Source organism: Rana temporaria, chromosome 7 (assembly GCF_905171775.1).
Source record: "Rana temporaria chromosome 7, aRanTem1.1, whole genome shotgun sequence".
Taxonomy (NCBI): Eukaryota; Metazoa; Chordata; class Amphibia; order Anura; family Ranidae; genus Rana; species Rana temporaria.
The window spans coordinates 56,442,210-56,463,275 of record NC_053495.1 but is presented as its reverse complement, the minus strand read 5'-3'; the positions used below and the strand labels follow the sequence as shown (position 1 = coordinate 56,463,275).

The following is a 21,066-nucleotide window of genomic DNA, read 5'->3' as shown; positions in this document are numbered from 1 at the left end:
TTCCTCCCAGCAAATCTAAAGTGACACCTCGGCTGCCAGGCTTATGATAGGAGTCTGTCCGGTGGCACTTCACCCACTCTGGCTAGAGTGGTGACGAACCACAATCTGATACTACTAAGAGCGGGACTGCTCGGTTCATATCCAGGCCTGACACTGCAAGGTTTCTCTCTTTTCCTTCATCAACCTTTTCTTTCCCATTTGATGCTGATGTTGGCCGTGTTGGCCTAGAAATAAAGCATTGGAAAACCTTTATTCACTGTCTGGACCTTCGCTCATTGCTCTGTTTCTCCAACTGCACCCCTAGACTGCATCAAGGTAACTTAAAACGCTGATCCCAACAGCAAATCAGCGGCTCCTTCGGGGGTAGCGCTCTATTAAAATATGCTATAGATTTACCTGGAGTCATATTCCCGAAGACACTTAAGAGTACAGTACCATTTAGGTCTACTGGGACTTGGTGCAAAGAGGACAGTGCTGCCAAAAGGTTTCTGCCCCTAGTATGTACAGTGATAAGGGCCATGGCTGTCAAGCTTACGTAAGCTGCTGGGTAGGGGGTTGTTAGAAAAATTCTGATTGGAGGGCTAGAAACAATGGTCTAGTGCACCTTTATGGTCTGGGGACACAGACATCCAACAATACTTTGAAGTGTCATATTCTGCCTGAATCCTAAGCTCCTAAAGAGAGCAAGCAATCCAATGGACAGTGGAACATGTAAGTATACACATTGTTAATTTGCATGGAACTAATTCTATATTTTTTAAATAGTGATATAATAGTAACATTTACCTTAAAGCGGAGGTTCACCCCTACAATATACTTTTCCCCTTAGATTGATGCTCGTTTTGTCTAGGGGAATCGGCTAGTTGTTTTAAAATATGAGCAGTACTTACGGTTTACGAGATGCATCCTCTCCGTCGCTTCCGGGTATGGGCTGCGGGACTGGGCGTTCCTATTTTGATTGACAGTCTTCCGAGAGGCTTCCGACGGTCGCATCCATCGCGTCACGATTTTCCGAAAGAAGCCGAACGTCGGTGCGCAGGCGCAGTATAGAGCCGCACCGACGTTCGGCTTCTTTCGGCTACTAGTAAAACGATGGATGTGACCGTCGGAAGCCTCTCGGAAGACTGTCAATCAAGAAGGAACGCCCGCTCCCGAAGACCCATACCCGGAAGCGACGGAGAAGATGCATCTCGAAAACGGGTAAGTACTGCTCATATTTTAAAACAACTAGCCGATTCCCCTAGACAAAACGAGCAGGAATCTAAGGGGAAAAGGTCAAAAAATAAATAAATGGGTGAACTCCCGCTTTAAAGGGGTTGAACAGGTACATTTTTTCACCTTAATGCATTCTATGAATTAAGGTGAAAAACATCCAACGATTAGCGGCCCTCCAGCCCCCCCCCCCCCGTTTACTTACCTGAGCCGTCGAAAGTCCCGCGTCGCGAATGGGCTGGCTTCTCGACTGGCTTCTCGGCTCATTCATTGGACGAATGATAGCAGCGCAGCCATTGGCTCTTGCTGCTGTCAATCAAATCAATACTAGTTTTCAATCTCCTGAAACCATTTCCTGTCAACATGCATGTACTGGAGATCCAGGCAAACTTCCTGGTGGTGACAACAGTGGACACCATGCTTGCATAATGTGTGTTGAAATGGCCACTTGTAGTCTCCATTGGACACCCATGTGACAGGGTGGCAATGCAGGAGCATAATTAGGAGAAAAGAATAGGGTGTTGCCCCCCCCCCCCCCCAATAACAGAAAGTGCCTGAACAAAGCCATCCATGGCAGGATCACCAGATAAGATTTTAATGAATGCTCTCTAAGAATAATGAGAATGATATTGACATGTTAAGGTCTATATGAGATTTTATGCAAAAATCCTTGTACGAGGATAATTGCACAGAGAGGTCAAACAAGAAATAAAGGCAGCAACAAAGTAGACATTCTATGTACAGTGCAATCCGTAGCTCACCTTTTACACCAGGACACACTTGGGGCTTTTGGTCCGGGTGGGTGGTGGACATAGTACAGCTCTAATAGCCTCATCAAACACTGTCTTTAGTCCACGTTGTGTGAGAGCTGAGCACTCTAAATACTTCACAGCCTCTGCAGACACAAGGGAAAAAAAGATTTTACTATAAGAGCAACAAAGCTTTTGGATCATAAAAGGAATGCTGGGAGACAATTGAAAAGACAAAAACAGAAAGCAATGCAAGGACAGTGTCAAGAAAGAAAGAAGTAGATACGTGATCAGGATAGACAGCAGTCTGCTTGCTTTTAGTCATTCATTATGGAAGCACGATTGTTTTTTTCGGCGTATTTGTATTCAATCCTTGTCTTTACTGAACCCAAAATAACATCATTAACCATTCTTCTCAGCAACATTATCACTCTCTCAATTTCTAATGTTCACAATCGGTTTACGGTCACCTTTTCTGCTTGTCCTTGATGTTAGCTAACAATTGAATATATGTAATAAATACACAACATTTTCTTTGACACCTTTATTGTTTCAATTTCAGGTTAATACTAAATGTCCTAAGCTGTATGCTTAAAATGTCAGTCCACAGTTGATCTTTTATTTGTGGGTGGACCCAATATAGATGTTTATACAGCCATAAAATATCCCACCACACAGCTTGACTTTTTCTGCTTTTCTAGTTGGGGAATTGAGGCAATTTCAAGTTATGCCATTTCAACTTATGCTTAAGATTGATACAGAAGATTCAAACTACCATATTTTCCGGCGTATAAGACGACCCGCTAATTTTCCAGGAAAAATGTTGATTTGGGGATATACTCACTGTATAAGACTACCCCCTTCTTACTAGTCTTTCTGGAAGCTGAGGGGTAGCCAGAACCGCTGACAGAAACAGGCTTTTTCAAATCTCACTGTGCCATTACATTACATTCCTCACTGTGCCATTACATTACATGCCCCCACATTGCCATCACTTGCCCCTCACTGTACCATCACTTGCCCCTCACTTGCCTCTCACTGTGTCATCACTTGCCCCTCTCTGTGCCATCACTTGCCCATGTTTAGGAGAAGGAATGCCCCCCCTGACAAGGGTACTTTGTAGAATAACCTAGTTAGTTACATTGGTGGATAATGGGATAACCATATTACATTGGTGGTAAGTGCTGGGAAGGTGCTTTACATGAGCGATCTGTATGATAATCAAGTTACATTGGTGGTAAGAAGAAGTAATACCCCATCACTTGCCCCCACTGTGCCTGACCGCAAACACTCACTTTTTTTTCCAGCGGTGACAGTCTCCATGCTGCGAGCGCGAGCATCAATGATTTGAAAGCTGCGCCTTCTCTTCAGAGTGTTCTGTGATCGGAGGAACACAAATTTTCCCAGCAGCGCCTCTGTTCTGTTTTCCACCTATCACGGACGTCTTCTCATCTCGTCCGAGGATGAGAAGGCATCTGTGATAGGAGGAACACAGAACAGAGGCGCTGCTGGGAAGATTTGTGTTCCACCTATCACAGAACACTCTGAAGAGAAGGCGCGGCTTTGAAATCATTCACGCTCGCGCTCGCAGCACGGGAGAGTGTCACCGCTGGAAAAAAAAAGTGAGTACTGAGACCGTACCCGGCGTATAAGATGACCCCGACTTTGGATGCATGTTTTTGCATCCAGAAAGTTGTCTTATACGCCGGAAAATACGGTACTGAATGTACCAAAGTTGTTTGATCGATCAACTTGGGTACAACCAGCCTGCCAGATTTAACATGTGATTTTTGCTAGTGGCTTTCATAGCTGCTAGCAATAAACCCTGTGTTCTCCTAGCAAGAACACAATCGCCCAGATTTACAAAGCACTTATGCCGACGTATAAGGCCTCGCACACACGGACGGACTGTCCGATAAAATCGGTCCGCCGGACCGTTTTCATCGGACATGTCCGCTGCCGGATTTTGGTCTGATGGTTGTACACACCATCAAACCAAAATCCCCGCGGACAGGATACGCGGTGACGTGGCCGTGCCGTCGCTGCGACAATGACGCGGCGACGTGCGCGACCCTGGAAGGTCAATGCTTCCACGCATGCGTCAAATCACTTTGACGCATGTGAGGGCTTTCGGCCGAGCGGACATGTCCGGTAAGTCGTACAGACAACCGAACATGTCCGACGGACAGGCTTCCAGCAGACATGTTACTTAGCATGCTAAGAAACATTTGTCCGCTGGAAACCTGTCCTATCCGCCGGAAAATTGTCCGGTCGGACGTACAGACGACCGAACATGTCCGCTGAAACTGGTCTGCGGACCAGTTTCAGCAGACATGTTCGGTCGTGTGTACGAGGCCTAACACGTTACGCCGACGTAAGTGCAAATGTGCGCCGGCATATGTGTGCGGCAGACCCACAAACCATCATGCGCCTAAAAACAGGCTACACCCCGCCGACGTAGCTTGCACATGCCGGCGTAGGGTGGGTGCACATATGGGCTGGGCGCATGGTGCTGCGCCCATTGATTAGCCATTCAAACATGCAAATGAGGGAAATACGCAAATTCACGAACGTGCGTGTGCCCGGCGCATGCTACGCGAGATGCGCGTAAGTTGTACGTCCGGCGTAAAGTTATTCCCCATAAATGAGGTGCAACCCGGCAACAGACATGCACAGGTCTGCACCAGGGAACACAAGCCGGCGTATTGTGCGTTGGACGTGTGTCTGGCTGGGCGTAGGTTATGTTCACGGTGTACGCAGTGATCTGGTGTAGCTTAGGCAGTTGTGCAGGCGTGGTTGTGAGCAGGCGCAGGGGGGTGCTGTGCATGCGTCCACGTCACGGCGCATGCGCAGTTCGTGATACGTAACGGTCAGGCGCTCGGCCCATCATTTGCATGGGGTCACGCCTCATTTGCATGGGTTCACGCCCACTTCCACCTACGCCGGCGTGCGCCTTAGAAACCCACGCCACACTGGCGCAGCGTTGGGAGCACTGGTTTGCTGAATGCAATGCTTGGCGTAGCGTAAGGTGTTTGATCTACGGCGGCGTAATGTGCGCCTTGCTCTCTGTGAATCTGGGCCAATGGCTCCATGCTGCACCCATGGTTCCAGGAAAAAAATGTGTCCGTCTATGGCCAGCCTTACTCTTTTATAGCTCTTGGGAACTCCAGTAGTGGGTTTTTACCTCCATTGTTCAATTCCCCAACACATTTGGAGTAGATGCCATTTTAGAATACAATATTACCTCCAGTTATGTTTCAAGTTAATACAATAAGGTTCAAACCGCATGCTTAAATGGTCAGTTTACGATTACTACTCTTTAAGGCCTGGTTCACACCTATGTAGGTTGCGGTTGCGCAACGTGGCTCCTAAACAAAATTGTTGTCCTTTTTTTCCCACAAATAGAGCTTTCTTTTGGTGGTATTTAATCACCTCTGCAGTTTTTATTTTTTGCGCTATAAACAAAAATATCTACAAATGCTATAATAAATATCCCCCCAAAAAATATATAAAAATACATTTGTTTTCCTCAATTTAGGCCGATATGTATTCTTCTACATATTTTTGGTCATAAAAATTGCAATAAGCGTATAGTGATTGGTTTGCGCAAAAGTTATAGCAGCTACAAAATAGGGGATAGATTTATAGCATTTTTATTATTATTTTTTAACTAGTAATGGCGGCAATCAGCAATTTTTATCGTGACTGCGATATTGCGGCGGACACATCAGACACTTTTGACACATTTTTGGGACCATTCACATTTATACAGCGATTAGTGCTATAAAAATGCATTGATTACTGTATAAATATGACTGGCAGGGAAGGGGTTAACACTAGGGGGCGATCAAGGGGTTAATGTGTTCCCTGGGAGTGATTCTTACTGTGGGGGGAGGGGACTGACTGGGGGAGGTGACCGATGGTGTGTCCCTATGTACAAGGGACACACCATAGGTCTCCTCTCCCTGACAGGACATGGATTTGTGTGTTTACACACACAAATCCATGGTCCTGCTCAGTTACTGGGCAATCGCAGGTGCCTGGTGGCCATCGCGTCCCCAGTGATGCGGCGGGCGCACGCACGCGTGCCCCCTAGTGGCTTCGGAAGGCGCAACGCCATATGATGTCCGCCCAGAACAATAGGGTCTTCCCCCCGCCGTCATTTGACGGCGGGCAGTGGACAAGAGGTTAAGGCTGGATTCAGACCTATGCATTTTTAGTGCTTTTTGCATTTTGCAGATTTGCATTACAGAACGTGTTCCATAGGAAACCATATTAGATGGACTGTAGTGCAAATCTGCAAAATGCAAAAAGCACTAAAAATGCGTAGGTGTGAATCCAGCCTATAACCTGCTTCACACCTATGCAGGTTGCGGTTGATTCATATTCCAGGTGCATTTTGCATTTTTCAGTACACATTTTTGATCCATTAAAGTCTATGGAACCAAAAGCACAACCTGCCGTTCCCTGGCCTTTTACATAAAATGCCCAGATGTGAACGTGACCCATAGGAAACCATGTTAAATAGACTGTAGTGTGTTTCTGAAAAACTGAAAACGCACTAAAAAATGCATAGGTGTGAACCAGGCCTTATAGGTCTTGGAGACTCCTGCAGTGGGTGTTTCTTTGCCCATAACATTTGGAATAGATGCCATTTCGGAACACAACATTACCTTCAGTTATGTTTCCGCTTAAGGCTCCATTCACACTAATGCGTTTTTTGGTGCATTTTGCATTTTGTAGAAATGCAGGGAAATTTTTTAACATGGGTTCCTATGGAACATGTTCACATCAATGCCTTTTTGTGCCTCTGCGTTTTTGGAAAGGGTCGGGGACTTTTTCCCCGCAAAAAGCAGCGTTTTGCATGTAATAGAATTCAATGAACCCGCATCCAAAACGCAAGTACTGCGTTTTTCATGCGTTTTTACCGCGTTTTACCGCGATTTTGATGCGATTTGCGTTTATTTATTTATTTTTTAACCTGTTTTTTGCTGGTTGTTAAATGAAATGTAAAACAATTAAAATTGATGTAAAAAAAATAAAAAACGCAAATCGCGGCAAAAACGCAGTAAAAACGCAAGTCAAAAAACGCAGCAAGCACCGCAAAAAGCAGTGCAAAAACGCTCAAAAGCAACATGCATAGGTGTGAATCGAGCCTTACCTCCCTGGCGGTATGATTATGTCTGGAATTTTGTACCCAAAGATGTACAATTTTTTGCATGGAAATTTTGCGTTTTATACTGTAGGCCTGTAATTCTTAGGAATAACTCACTTAAATCTGTCCAAACAAGAGTCTAATAGGCATCCCGGGTATGATAAAGTTTGAAAAACAAAATCATAAATTATAATGTAATTAATAACTATAAATAATTATAACAAATAATAATATAATTATAATAACAATTATTCAATAATGTAATCAACTCAAAATCACTGAAATTTGCTCAGTTGCAGAATTGTTGCTGTCATTATTTTTATTGTTTGATAACGAATTTCCCCACAAATCGCTATCGCTCAATTCTGCAAGTGATTCTAATTTATTATCGCTGTTTTCTAGCTGCTCTAAAAGCACTTTTGACATAAAGGGACACTTTTGGTTGCTATGGACAATCTACAGTTTCCAGACAGAAAGAACAGTTTTTATTATATAAAAGAACATGTAGGACACTGGACAGACCACTAGGGACAAGGGGTGTGTATTTATTTCATACAGTACTGTAATCTATAAGATTACAGTACTGTATACTGTATGAGTATTGTGTTTTTCACTTTTTGAATTTGGCGCCAAACTCCATCCCTGTGCGTCGTAAAACATTGCAGGGAACGGAGCATGGCAGCACTGTGAATTGAGCGAGGAGACACAGCGGAGTAGTCCGCACACACATCGGGGACGCATCGCAGGATCCAGGGACAAGGTAAGTAACTTCCCCCTGTATCCTGCAATGCGAACCCGAGTCGGGCACGGGGATACCGCTTTTGGTATAAAAAATTCACCCCGAGTGTGACTCAGGATTACCGCTAAGGAGGTTAAAGGGGTTGTAAAGGTACAATTTTTTTTTCTAAATGGCTTCCTTTACCTCAGTGCAGTCCTCCTTCACTTACCTCATCCTTCCATTTTGCTTTTAAATGTCCTTATTTCTTCTGAGAAATCCTCACTTCCTGTTCTTCTGTCGGTAACTCCACACAGTAATGCGAGGCTTTCTCCCTGGTGTGGAGTGTCGTGCTCGCCCCCTCCCTTGGACTACAGGAGAGTCAGGACGCTCTCTACTTTGCAGATAGAGAAAGGACCTGGGTGTTAGTGGGCGTCCTGACTCTCTTGTAGTCCAAGGGAGGGGGCGAGCATGACACTCCACACCAGGGAGAAAGCCTCACATTACTGTGTGGAGTTACAGACAGAAGAACAGGAAATGAGGATTTCTCTGAAGAAATAAGGACATTTAAAAGCAAAATGGAAGCATGAGGTAAGTGAAGGAGGACTGCACTAAGGTAAAGGATTTTATTTAGGAAAAATAAAAATTGTACCTTTACAACCCCTTTAATACAGCAAGGTTCACCTGTCACTTCCTTTATAAAAAGACGGCAACTGGACAAACTCATTACAGATAAACAGAATCATTACATGTGGTTAAAGTATTTGACTAAATGATGCATACAAAGATGAGCCATAGTAGAAATAACAGCATGACATGTTTTGAAAGGGATCCCTTACACCAGTAAGGACCATCTGGTCACGCAGTTGCTGCATGTAACCCCCAATGCGCTGCCTCAGGGACTTTCCTGTGTTGCAGAAGCATATTGCAAATATTAATGAATTTTGTTAATATTGATTTTTTTTTCCCTACCTACACCCACAGAATTCTGCAGGAGTGGAGTCAGAACCGGCTGCAGCTGCAATGTACTTTTTACTGTAATAAGGTACATCTCCCTTTACTAACATCCTATCCCTTATGATTGTGCCATACTGTTCTCGGATCATAGTCACCTTGGCTAATCATGTACAGTATAATGCACTGTGTTACCACAACGTTGGTAGGTGTAAATGGGCTCTTCATTACATTACCTTGTTAAACTATTACTATTATTATTATGTTAAAAAGTCATATTGTTTAAGAAAAGGCTTCCAAAAAAAATAAAAACAATAAAGCCATTGCTATTATTTTGGCTCCTGCTGCTGTCATTCAAATTCTGTGAGGAGGGATGTGGCGGGGCCAAGCTGAACTGTGTATGTCTATGTACACACACAACCTGGCTCAAGACCAAGCTCAAAAATGTGCCCCTACAGCAAGTGGCCTGCTATGGTGGCACACACAGAAGAGAGCCTAGAAAGAGGTTTGGTACCATTGCACAGGACATGTACCAATCAGAACAGGTACCTATAACATGTTTGTTATTTTTTTTATTTTTTTTTTATTATTTTTGCTTTTACAACCACTTTAACCACTTCAATACAGGGCACTTTCACCCCCTTCCTGCCCACGCCATTTTTAAGCTTTTAGCCCTATCGCACTTTGAATGACAATTGCACAGTCATGCAACACTGTACCCAAATGCATTTTTAACCTCCCTGGCGGTATGATTCTGTCTGGAATTACGTACCAAAAGCGGTACAATTATTTTGCAAGGAAATTTGGTTATTTGTACTGTAGGCCTGCAATTTTTAGGAATAACTCACTTAAATCTGACCAAACAAGAGTCTAGTAGGCATCCCGGGTATGACATTTAAAAAAAAAAAAAAATTATAATATAATAAATAATTATAAATAATTATAACAAATAATAATATAATTATAATAAAAATTATTCAATAATGTAATCAACTCAAAATCACTGAAATTTGCTCAGTTGCAGAATTGTCGCTGTCATTATTTTTTTTTTTTATGACGAATTTCCCCACAAATCGCTATTGCACATTTCTGCAAGTGATTATAATTTATTATCGCTGTTTTCTAGCTGATCTAAAACCATTTTTGACATAAAGGGACACTTTTGGACAATCTACAGTTTGCAGGCAGAAAGAACAGTTTTTATTATATAAAAGTACATGCAGGACACTGGGCAGACCACTAGGGACAATGGGGGTGTGTATTTTTTACATACAGTACTGTAATCTATAAGATTACAGTATACTGTATGTATTGTGTTTGTTTACTTTTTTGAATTTGGCGCCGTTCTCCGCCCCCGTGCGTCGTAACGTCGCAGGGAACGGAGATCGGCGGCACACGGGGAGACTGTGAATCGAGCGAGGAGGACCCGCTCGCTCACACAGCGGGGTGGCATCGCTGGATCCAGGGACAAGGTAAGTAACTTGCCTGTGGATCCAGCGAGAAGGTAAGCCGCGCCGCTGCACACTCTGCACATCCACCCCGAGCGTGACTCGGGAATACCGATCCTAACATTGAAAACCAACCTCGAGTCACGCTCGGGTTTACCGCTAAGGGGGTTAATAATTTAGCTTTCTTTTGGTGGTATTTATTCACTGCTGGGTTTTTATTTTTGACAAAATAAGAAAAAAGACAGAGGGCCATATTCTGAGTAAAGTTACGATGGAGTATCTCAGGATATTCCATCGTATCTCTCTTTTTTGGCCAGTGTATCTATGCGAGTGATTCTTAGGGCCAGATTCACGTAGGGCAGCGGATCTATAGATCTGCTCGTTCTACGTGAATTAAGATCCGCTCCCGCAAGTTTAGGAGGCAAGTGGCTAATTCACAAACAACTTACCTCCAAACTTGCGACGGCGGATCCTAAATCCCCCGGCGGAATTCAAATTCCGCGGCTAGGGGAGTGTGCTATTTAAATCAGGCGCGTTCCCGCGCCGATTTAAATGCGCAGGCGCCGTCCGCGAAATTTCCCGGCGTGCATTGCTCCCACTGACGTCGCTAGGACGTCAGTGGTTGCGACGCTTACGTAAACGACGTCCGTCCGTATTCGAGAACGACTTACGCAAACGACGTTAAAAAATTTAAATTCGACGCGGGAACGTCGGCTATACTTAACATTGGCTGCGCCTGATAAAAGAAGGGGTAAGTATACGACGGAAAACCGCTACGGAAACGACGTAAGAACACTGCGACGGATCCACGTACGTTCGTGAATTTGCGTATCTCGCTGATTTACATATTATTTATCGTAAATCAGCGGGAACGCCCCCGGCGCCATTTTTAAATTGAAAAAAAGATCCGACAGTGTAACACATTGTAACACTGTCGGATCTAGCCCTATCTATGCGTAACTGATTCTATGAATCAGGCGCATAGATAGGACCAGTTTACGTCAGAGATACGATGGTGTATCTGTAGATACACCGTCGTATCTCTTTGTGAATCTGGCCCTGTGAATAATTTTCGCATAGATACGCTGAAGATCCGACATGTGTAAGTCAATTACACTGTCGGATCTTAAATGTAATTACTCCGCCGGCCGCTAGGTGGCATTTACGTTCAGGTCTCATTTGTTTATGCAAATGAGCCTGATACGCCGATTCCCGAACAAATTCGCGGCGCGTAACCGTCGCTTACGTCGTTTGCGTAGGCGTAAGGTTACCCCTGCTATATGAGGGGTAACCTTACGCCAGTCCCACGTAGGCCATGTTAAGTATGGCGTCGGGTCCGCGTCGTGTTTTCCCGTCGGGTACATCGTTTTACTAAGTCGTTCTTGAATACGACTTTACGTCAATGACGCACACGTCGGCGTCATTGACGTTTTACGCCGAGAACTGGAGCATGCGCACTGGGCTATTTTAAGCCCGGCGCATGCGCAGTTCGTTAGAATCGGGGGCGCGCTTAATTTAAATAGAAGCCGCCCCCTTGGATATACGCGGGGATACGCCGGGCCAATTACACTCCGCCGCCCCAAACTACGGAGCAAGTGTTTGGGGAATACAGCACTTGCTCCTGTAGGTTGGGGCGGCGGAGTGTAAATGGCTTACGCGCCGCCCGCCTACTTTCTTTAAGAATATGGCCCAGAATATTTTGAAAACAATTAAGTTATAGTTTCTGTCAGGAAATTTAAAAGAAACATTTTTCCTTCACTGATGAAGCTGATGAAGCTGCACTGATGGGCATTGATGAGGTGGCTCTTATGGGCACTGATGAGGCAGCACTTATGGGCACTAATTAGGTGGCACTGATAAGGAGGCACTAACATGCTGCACTGATGGTCACTGATAGGTGGCACTGATATGTGGCACTGATGAGCACTGATTGGCGGGACTGATGGACAGTGCTGATGGACACTGATGGGAGGCATTGATGGAAACCACTGATGAGCAGGCACTGAAAGGCTGCACTAACTGGCATCACTAATGGGCACTGATTGGTGTCACTGATCGGCACTGAATGGTGGCACTAATGGGCACTGCTGAGGCTTTCCTGTAATTAGGGCACAATGATCAGTGCCCTGATTACCTGCCCTGGTATCCCCTGCGAGGAGATACCACGAATCGTCACTCCTCGCCACACACTCAGTCAGTGTAAGGCGAGGCGAGCCGATTAACGGCACTTCTGCATTTACATTTAACCGGCTGTGATTGGCCACAGACGATCACATGGTTAAAGAGCTGTGTCAATGGCTCTTTACAGAAATCGGGGTCCTAGGACACGGCGCGGCCATGGTCACTCAGGTGGCGATGTGCGTGCCTGGCGGCCACGATGTCCGCCGGGTGCCCGCGATCGGCAGTCACAGAGCCAGGGATGTGGATCTGTGTGTAATCAGTGCAGTTTTATAGCACTGTATAAATGTGACTGGTCCCAAAAATGTGTCAAAAGTGTCCGCCGTAATATCGCAGTCCTGACAAAAATTGCAGATAACCGCCATTACTAGTAAAAAAAAAAAATGTCATAATTCTATCCCCTATTTTGTAGGCGCTAAAACTTTTGCACAAACCAATCACTGTAAGCTTATTGTTTTACCAAAAATATGTAGAAGAATACTGTGATACATTTGCCTATATGTCTCAGTTTACTGCTCCCTGCTAGCCATATGGGTAGAGGTAGAAAGGAATTTCATGTGTGATTCATTCCTCTGACAGGTTATTGACGTGCTAATGTCCCCTCACTATTCTAAACGTTAATTGATCTATTGTGTTGTGTGAAGAAGATCTGTGTTTACCCTTAAAAGATGTGTATTGTATCATCAGGCTAAATGATTAGAGAAGTAGTATGTTAATTATTCTGATTGCTTCAGTGTATTAATTAACTCCACTGATGTCTTTATCTAAAGAAACGTGTCTGCATGGTCGGCTCCGACTTGTCTCCTATAATCTGTATGGGAAACCCCACTGTGTGAGGGGGGCGTTCCTAACAGGTTGTAACCACATATAAGCTGAGTTTTTGTGTTATTGAAGTGTCTTGTTCTAGCAGTAAGCTTGGCATGTGTGGCTTTCTGGGCGATTCCAGGGATATCCCTCCTCGTGGAATATTGGGGTGATTTTCGTTATGGGAAGAAGGGAACGTTGACGGGGATATCATACCGATACCGTCACAATTGGTTGGAAGCAGTGGGATTTTCCCTTCTATTCCCCTTCACACCCGGATTCCAAGCAGACACTGGAAGAACTACTGGAAGTTCGTGGAAGGATTGCTAGCAACAAAACCAAGCGGGTCATCATAGCAGAATCAATGGAGATAGACCAGGAGGACGGGATTGCAGCAACGCCAGCAGTACAAGAGATGGAGACACCAGTGATTCAGGAGGAGGAATCGCCAGCCAACAAGCTAATGAGAGAGAAGCTAGCATGGTTCGGCCCGAACCCAACGCCGGATGTGGTGCTGAAAGTGATGGACCTGTTAGTAAACGCAGAGCTACAGAAGGCTAAACAAATAAGAGACGCAGAGCTACAGAAGGCTAAACAAATAAGAGACGCAGAGCTACAGAAGGATAAACAAATAAGAGACGCAGAGCTACAGTTAAAACTGGCAGCAGTCCAACAAGCAGCCGCACATCCTCCAAACAGTGAGTACAGCACAGCAGACACAAGGAAGATTCCGTTTAGCGCTTTTAAAGCTTTTGATGAAAAGGACTGTGAGATTGATAACTACCTGGCAGACTTTGAGCGACAATGTAACCTGCACCGAATAGCTAGAGGAGACTGGGTTGCAATATTGTCAGGCAAACTGTCAGGCAAAGCTTCTGATGCTTTCCGGACCGTGCCAGATCAGGATATCCATAGCTACGCCCGGGTTAAAGAAGTGCTCCTAGCTCGTTATGCAGTAACCCCAGAGTCCCACCGACAGAAGTTCAGGGACTCACGCAAAACCACGAAAGACTCTTACGCGGAGTGGGCATGCCAGTTGTCCCTGTCGGCCTCTAACTGGGTTAACAGCAGCCAGGCCACCACCGCAGAGGACATTTTGCAACTAATGCTCCTGGAGCAATTTTACAATCACATCCAGACGGATGTCAAAGATTGGGTGAGAGATCGCAGGCCCATGACTCTACCAGAGGCCGCGAAGTTGGCGGATGAATATGCGGATACTCGCAAGACGAACCAGGTCACACCACGGGTACAACCTCCACGACCAACGGCGCCCTCACACCCACCAGCCGCTAGATACCAACCTCCTAACAGACCGGTGACATCTAGCCCTCGCTACCCACGCCAGGAGGACAACGAACAACGCTGCTTCCGGTGCAAACAGCTGGGTCACTTCAAGCAGAATTGCCCCATGAACGACAACACCAGGTCAAATTGGTCTCAACCTGGGTACCGCCCATCAGCAGCAGCCCATTGTGTAGACTCGGCTTGGGATCCCCAGGAGCTGGGTCAGGAAGAACCATTGGACACCCTTTACGAAGTCCTCACGGTACAATCTGTTATTACGGACAACAGGGAACACCATTGTCAGCTGGTCATGGGCGACAGCCATGAGACGGAGGGGCCCTGGAGGGAGCTGGGCAGAAAGAGGCACCGCCAGCTACCCCCCAAGAAGAAGAGGTCCTGGAAGCCGTATAACAAGCTGACCTGGGAGGAGAAGAAGCGACTGGAGGAGAGGGAGTCGCAGCGGGCATCCCAGATGCGGGCCGAGATGTTCACCAAGGGCCCACCGGTGGCCCCTTACACCACCACCCAGTTCCTGATGATGAAGGACCACGTGGAGAGCCTGCAGGACATGAGCAAGCAGGAGCTGATCCGTGAGTACATAGAGCTGGAGGAATGCATAAGCCGCATGGAGGAGGAGAACAACCACCTGAGGTCACAGCAGGCTGACCCCCCCAGGCTCCAGGAACTGTAGATGGAGCTGGAGAAGCTCCAAGAGGAGAACCGGCGGCTGCGGAGGGAGCAGGGGGTGGCTGATCTTATGGGGCTCTGATTCCCCTCCCCCCCGAACTCTGAGCACCAGTGCTACAGCATTTCAACAAATATAACTTTTTCTTTTTATGAATCTCCTGTGATTGTCACTTCAGAGCCATAACCTGCCCCCTCCCATAGCGGGACACCTAGACGGCGGCGCACAGACCCATTCGCTGTCTTCACACTGACTTCTGGTGACTTTGCAGATCACACACAGACTTGGACTGACCGGCGTGTGATCTGACGACCCGGTGACATACCTGAGTCTGAAGCAGTTGTCAAGGGAGTTAACCTCGGACTAAAAGCTCTGAACCTGTCAACCCTACTGGACCAGGGAAGGTCCAACCGGGTTTGCCGGAGCAGGGAGCAAAAGGGGGGCCATTGTGATACATTTGCATATATGTCTCAGTTTACTGCTCCCTGCTAGCCATATGGGTAGAGGTAGAAAGGAATTTCATGTGTGATTCATTCCTCTGACAGGTTATTGACGTGCTAATGTCCCCTCACTATTCTAAACGTTAATTGATCTATTGTGTTGTGTGAAGAAGATCTGTGTTTACCCTTAAAAGATGTGTATTGTATCATCAGGCTAAATGATTAGAGAAGTAGTATGTTAATTATTCTGATTGCTTCAGTGTATTAATTAACTCCACTGATGTCTTTATCTAAAGAAACGTGTCTGCATGGTCGGCTCCGACTTGTCTCCTATAATCTGTATGGGAAACCCCACTGTGTGAGGGGGGCGTTCCTAACAGGTTGTAACCACATATAAGCTGAGTTTTTGTGTCATTAAAGTGTCTTGTTCTAGCAGTAAGCTTGGCATGTGTGGCTTTCTGGGCGATTCCAGGGATATCCCTCCTCGTGGAATATTGGGGTGATTTTCGTTATGGGAAGAAGGGAACGTTGACGGGGATATCATACCGATACCGTCACAAATACGTATCGGCCTAAACTAAGGATTTTTTTTTTTTTAACCACTTGACAACTGGGCACTTAAACCCACTTAATAACCAGACCAATTTTCAGCTTTCGGTGCTCTCACATTTTGAATGACAATAACTCAGTCATACAACACTGTAACCAAATGACATTTTTGTCCTTTTTATCCCACAAATAGAGCTTTCTTTTGGTGGTATTTGATCACCTCTGCGGTTTTTATTTTTTTCGCTATAAATGAAAAAAGAACGAAAATTTTGTAAAAAAATGAATTTTTCTTCATTTCTATTATAAAATTTTGCAAAAAATGAAATTTTCTTCATAAATTTGGCCTAAAATGTATACTGCTACATATCTTTGGTTAAAAAAAAAAATTTGGATATTATTTAGTCTGGGTGAAAGTTATAAGGTCTACAAGCTATGGTACCAATTACTGAAAATTGATCAATTTGATCACATCTGAAGTACTGACGGCCTATCTCATTTCTTGAGACCCTAACATGCCAGAAAAGTACAAATACCTCCTAAATGACCCCTTTTTGGAAAGAAGACATTCCAAGGTATTTAGAAAGAGGCATTGTGAGTTTTTTGAAGTTGTCATTTTTTCCCACAATTCTTTGCAAAATCAAGGTTTTTTTTATTTTTATTTTTTTTTCCACAAAAGTTTCATATTAGCAGGTTATTTCTCACACACAGCATATGCATACCACAAATTACACCCCAAAACACATTCTGCTATTCCTCCCGAGTATGGCGATACCACATGTGTGAGACTTTTACACAGCGTGGCCACATACAGAGGCCCGACATGCAGGGAGCACCATCAGGCGTTCTGGAGCACCCAGACCAGTTCTGACATTTCTCTCCTACATGTAAAAATCATCATTTATTTGCTAGAAAATTACATAGAACCCCAAAACATTATATATGCTTTTTTAGCAAAGACCCTAGAGAATACAATGGCGGTCGTTGCAACTTTTTATCGCGCATGGTATTTGCACAGCAATTTTTCGAACGCATTTTTTTGGGAAATAAAACTGTTTTGTGCTTTTTAAAAAAAAAAAAACATTAAAGTTAGCCCAATGTTTTTGCATAATATGAAAGATGAAGTTACGCCGAGTAAATAGATACCCAACATGTCACCCTTCAATATTGCACACGCTTGTGGAATGGCGCCAAACTTCGCTACTTAAAAATCCCCATAGGTGACGTTTTAAATGTTTTTACTGGTTACATGTTTTTAGTTACAGAGGAGGTCTGGGGCCAAAATGATTGCTCTCGCTCTAACGTTCGCAGCGATACCTCACATGTGTGGTTTGAACACCGTTTTCATATGTGGGCGGGACTTACGTGCACATTCGCTTCTGTATACGAGCACGCGGGAACAGGGGCGCTTTAAATATATATATATTTTTTTTATTGTTCATTTTACTTTATTTATTTTAGTTTGACACGTTTTTCCCCAAAAATAAATGTTTTGATCACTTTTATTCCAATTACAAGGAATGTAAACATCCCTTGTAATAGGAATATAGCATGACAGGTCCTCTTTACAGTGAGATATGGGGTCAATAAGACCCCACATCTCACCTCTAGGCTGGGAAGCCTGAAAAAAAAACAAAAAAAAACGATCCTGGCTTCGATCGCAGCGGTGAGTCGGAAGAAGCACCGGAGGGCGAAGGGAGTGGGGACGTCCCCTTTTGCCTCCCGTAAGAACGATCAAGAGGCGGAACAGCCGCCATGATCATTCTTATGGTGTAGAGAATCGCCGGCTGAAAAAAATGATATCTGAATGATGCCTGTAGCTGCAGGCATCATTCAGATATCCCTGCACAAAGTCAAGGACCTCATATGACGTGGGCAGGAAGTGGTTAAAACACATTTTTTTCCCCAGAGTACTTTCTGGGTATTGCAGAGTATTGGCCGGGGTATTGCAAAGTATTGGCTGGGGTATTGCAAAGTATTGGTGCGGGGGTATTGCAGAGTATTGGTGCGGGGGTATTGCAGAGTATTGGTGCGGGGGTATTGCAGAGTATTGGTGCGGGAGGTATTGCAGAGTATTGTGTGGGGGGTATTGCAGAGTATTGTGTGGGGGGTATTGCAGAGTATTGTGCGGGGGGTATTGCAGAGTATTGTGTGGGGGTATTGCAGAGTATGGTGCGGGGGTATTGCAGAGTATTGTGTGGGGGCTATTGCAGAAAATGGTGCAGAGGTATTGCAGAGTATTGTGTGGGGGGTATTGCAGAGTATTGTGTGGGGGGTATTGCAGAGTATTGTGTGGGGGGTATTGCAGAGTATTGTGTGGGGGGTATTGCAGAGTATTGTGCGGGGGGTATTGCAGAGTATTGTGCGGGGGTATTGCAGAGTATTGTGCGGGGGGTATTGCAGAGTATTGTGCGTGGGTATTGCAGAGTATTGTGCGGGGGGTATTGCAGAGTATTGCGCAAGGGGTACTGCAGAGTATTGCGCAGGGGGTATTGCAGAGTATTGTGCGGGGGTACTGCAGAGTATTGCGCAAGGGGTACTGCAGAGTATTGCGCAAGGGGTACTGCAGAGTACTGGCAGGGGGTATTGCAGAGTATTGCGCGGGGGTATTGCAGAGTATTGCGCAGGGAGTATTGCAGAGTATTGCGCAGGGGGTATTGCAGAGTAATTGCGCAGGGAAGGCAGAGCATTGCAGAGTATTGCGCAGGGAAGGCAGAGTATTGCAGGGGTTAATGCAGGGATGGCTGAGCAGGGATGGATGGATCTGTGACTGCAATAGTCACAGATCAATCCCACACTGCTGCTGCCATCCGCGCTCTCCTCTCACACTGTACCGATCGGTACAGCGCGAGGAGGGATGAACCGGCGTCATCAAATGACGCCGGTTTGTTTACCTGTGATCGCTCCGTCATTGGATGGCGCGATCACATGGTAAAAGACCGCTGTTATCGGTCAGTTACCGTGATCTGTGTAGCGCCGGGTCTCATAGACCCGGCGCGCACAGAATTTTCTTTGTGCGCGCCCGAGGCGGCGCGCATTACTAATTCTGCTGGGCGCTGTTCCATAGCGGCGGCCCCCAGTTAAGCAACCACCTTGCCGCCGTTATATGACGGCGGCTGGTGGTTAACTGGTTAATTGAGATATTTATTATAGCAAAAAGTAAAAAATATTGTGGTTTTTTTTTTAATTGTCAGACTTTTTTGTTTATAGAGCAAAAAATAAAAACTGCAGAGATTATCAAATACCACCAAAAGAAAGCTCTATTTATGGGGAAAAAAGGACGTAAATTTTGTTTGGGAGCCACGTCGCACGACCGCGCAATTGTCATTCTAAGCGTAACAGTGCTGAAAGCTGAAATTTCGCCTGGGCAGGAATATGTGCCCAGTAAGGAAGTGGTAATAGAACACTTAGCTGTCATGGTGTCCCTTGATGTCGGCACCACAGCTGATGTTTCCATCAGTTGTTGGGGTGCTGCCGCCGCCATTGCGAGGAAGTGGAACCCGGAAGTGTAGCCTTTGGGCTTCACGCCGGGAACCCTACTGCACATGCGTAAAGGCCCCACTCCTCTCTCCTTTTGTCCCGGAGGCTGTGGGAGGAGGAGGGAGCCCCACAGTGACATCACGGGCCGCAGCCTGGACTCACAGAAGTGGGAAAGGATATCCTGTCCCCCCTCCCCCCGAAAGGTGCCAATCCGATGAGCGGAAGTTCCACTTTAGGGTAAAACTCTGCTTTAATATCATATATAATATTGTGTATTTCTCCCGCTACTATACTATATATGACAGTTTCTTTGTTCCACTGTCAAGGCTGTTAAGGAAGTGGCAGGTGCCAGCACCCGCCGGGTCATTAGCCAGTGACGTCATCATGTTTCATTCATTTACTGACAATGTCATTAAATAAATGTGGCTGGGTTATTTTAAATGGTCTGGGATAGTTAAAAAAAATTCTTGGGTTCCCCCATAATTCATACCAAATCCTTCAGGTCCAATATGAATTTTAGGGGAACCCATGCCATAAAAAAGGAACCCCCAAATTCAATACCAGACCCAAAGGGTTTGGGGTGAATTTTAAGGGGAAACCCCACACAAAAATTAGGAAAAAGGCGTAAGTTCCATGCCAAAAATCCACGCCAGGCCCTTTTCCAAGCCAGCATCTGGCAGGACAGGAAACGGGGGAGTTGAGCATGCCAGGCTACATACCCAAGCATGTGGCCTGGTAATGTTCTGGAGGGGGTGGCATGCTCCCCTTCCTTCCTTTTCTGGCCTGGCAGACTGCATAAGGGTCTTATGTGGATTTTAGGGGGCCCCATGCTTTTTTATCTTGATCTTTTTCTCTCCTTAAAATCTATCCACTTGGGGGAAACCCGACATTTTATTTTTCTTTTGTGTGGGTCCCCCTTAAAAATCATAGCAGATCTGAAGAGCTTGGTATAAGTCATGTTATGTGGGGTCCCTAATTAACGTCTATTTAAAGAGGAAGTAAACTCTCTCTGGAAAAATAAATAAAAAATGTACCCTGCAAGACAAAGGCATAATGAGCTAGTATGCATAGCATACTGGCTCATTATGAATTACTTACTTGAGATTGAAGCCCCTGGTATAGATAAGGGAAGTCCCCGACCAATTGTTTACAAACAGAAGTAAAGTGGCTGAATCTGTCAATAGCTGCCAATTGAAACAGCATTATTGATTTCACATCCTTTCACTTTCCGCATCAATAAAATCTCCATATGTTTTTTTTTCTTTTTTGCAGTACCCAGCTCCCAATGTCACTTATTTAACAATGTTTTGCCTATTATTCTTTTTAACAAAGGATCACAGGGAGACTTCAAGTGTTTGTTACCCCAACATTATTCCTGATATGTGCCTGTTGTACCACGTATTTGTATATAAA

General features: G+C 45.2%; 1 protein-coding gene across 1 annotated transcript in view; it reads right to left on the bottom strand.

The window, feature by feature from the left end:
- The window catches only part of RAC2 (Rac family small GTPase 2), a 156,531-nt gene that overhangs the window by 28,677 nt on the left and 106,788 nt on the right, over positions 1-21,066 (bottom strand). Inside the window, exon 6 of the mRNA XM_040359420.1 lies at positions 1,974-2,107. Coding sequence (XP_040215354.1) covers positions 1,977-2,107 — 131 coding nt within the window. The 3' untranslated portion in view covers positions 1,974-1,976. The remainder of the gene's footprint in view (positions 1-1,973; positions 2,108-21,066) is intronic.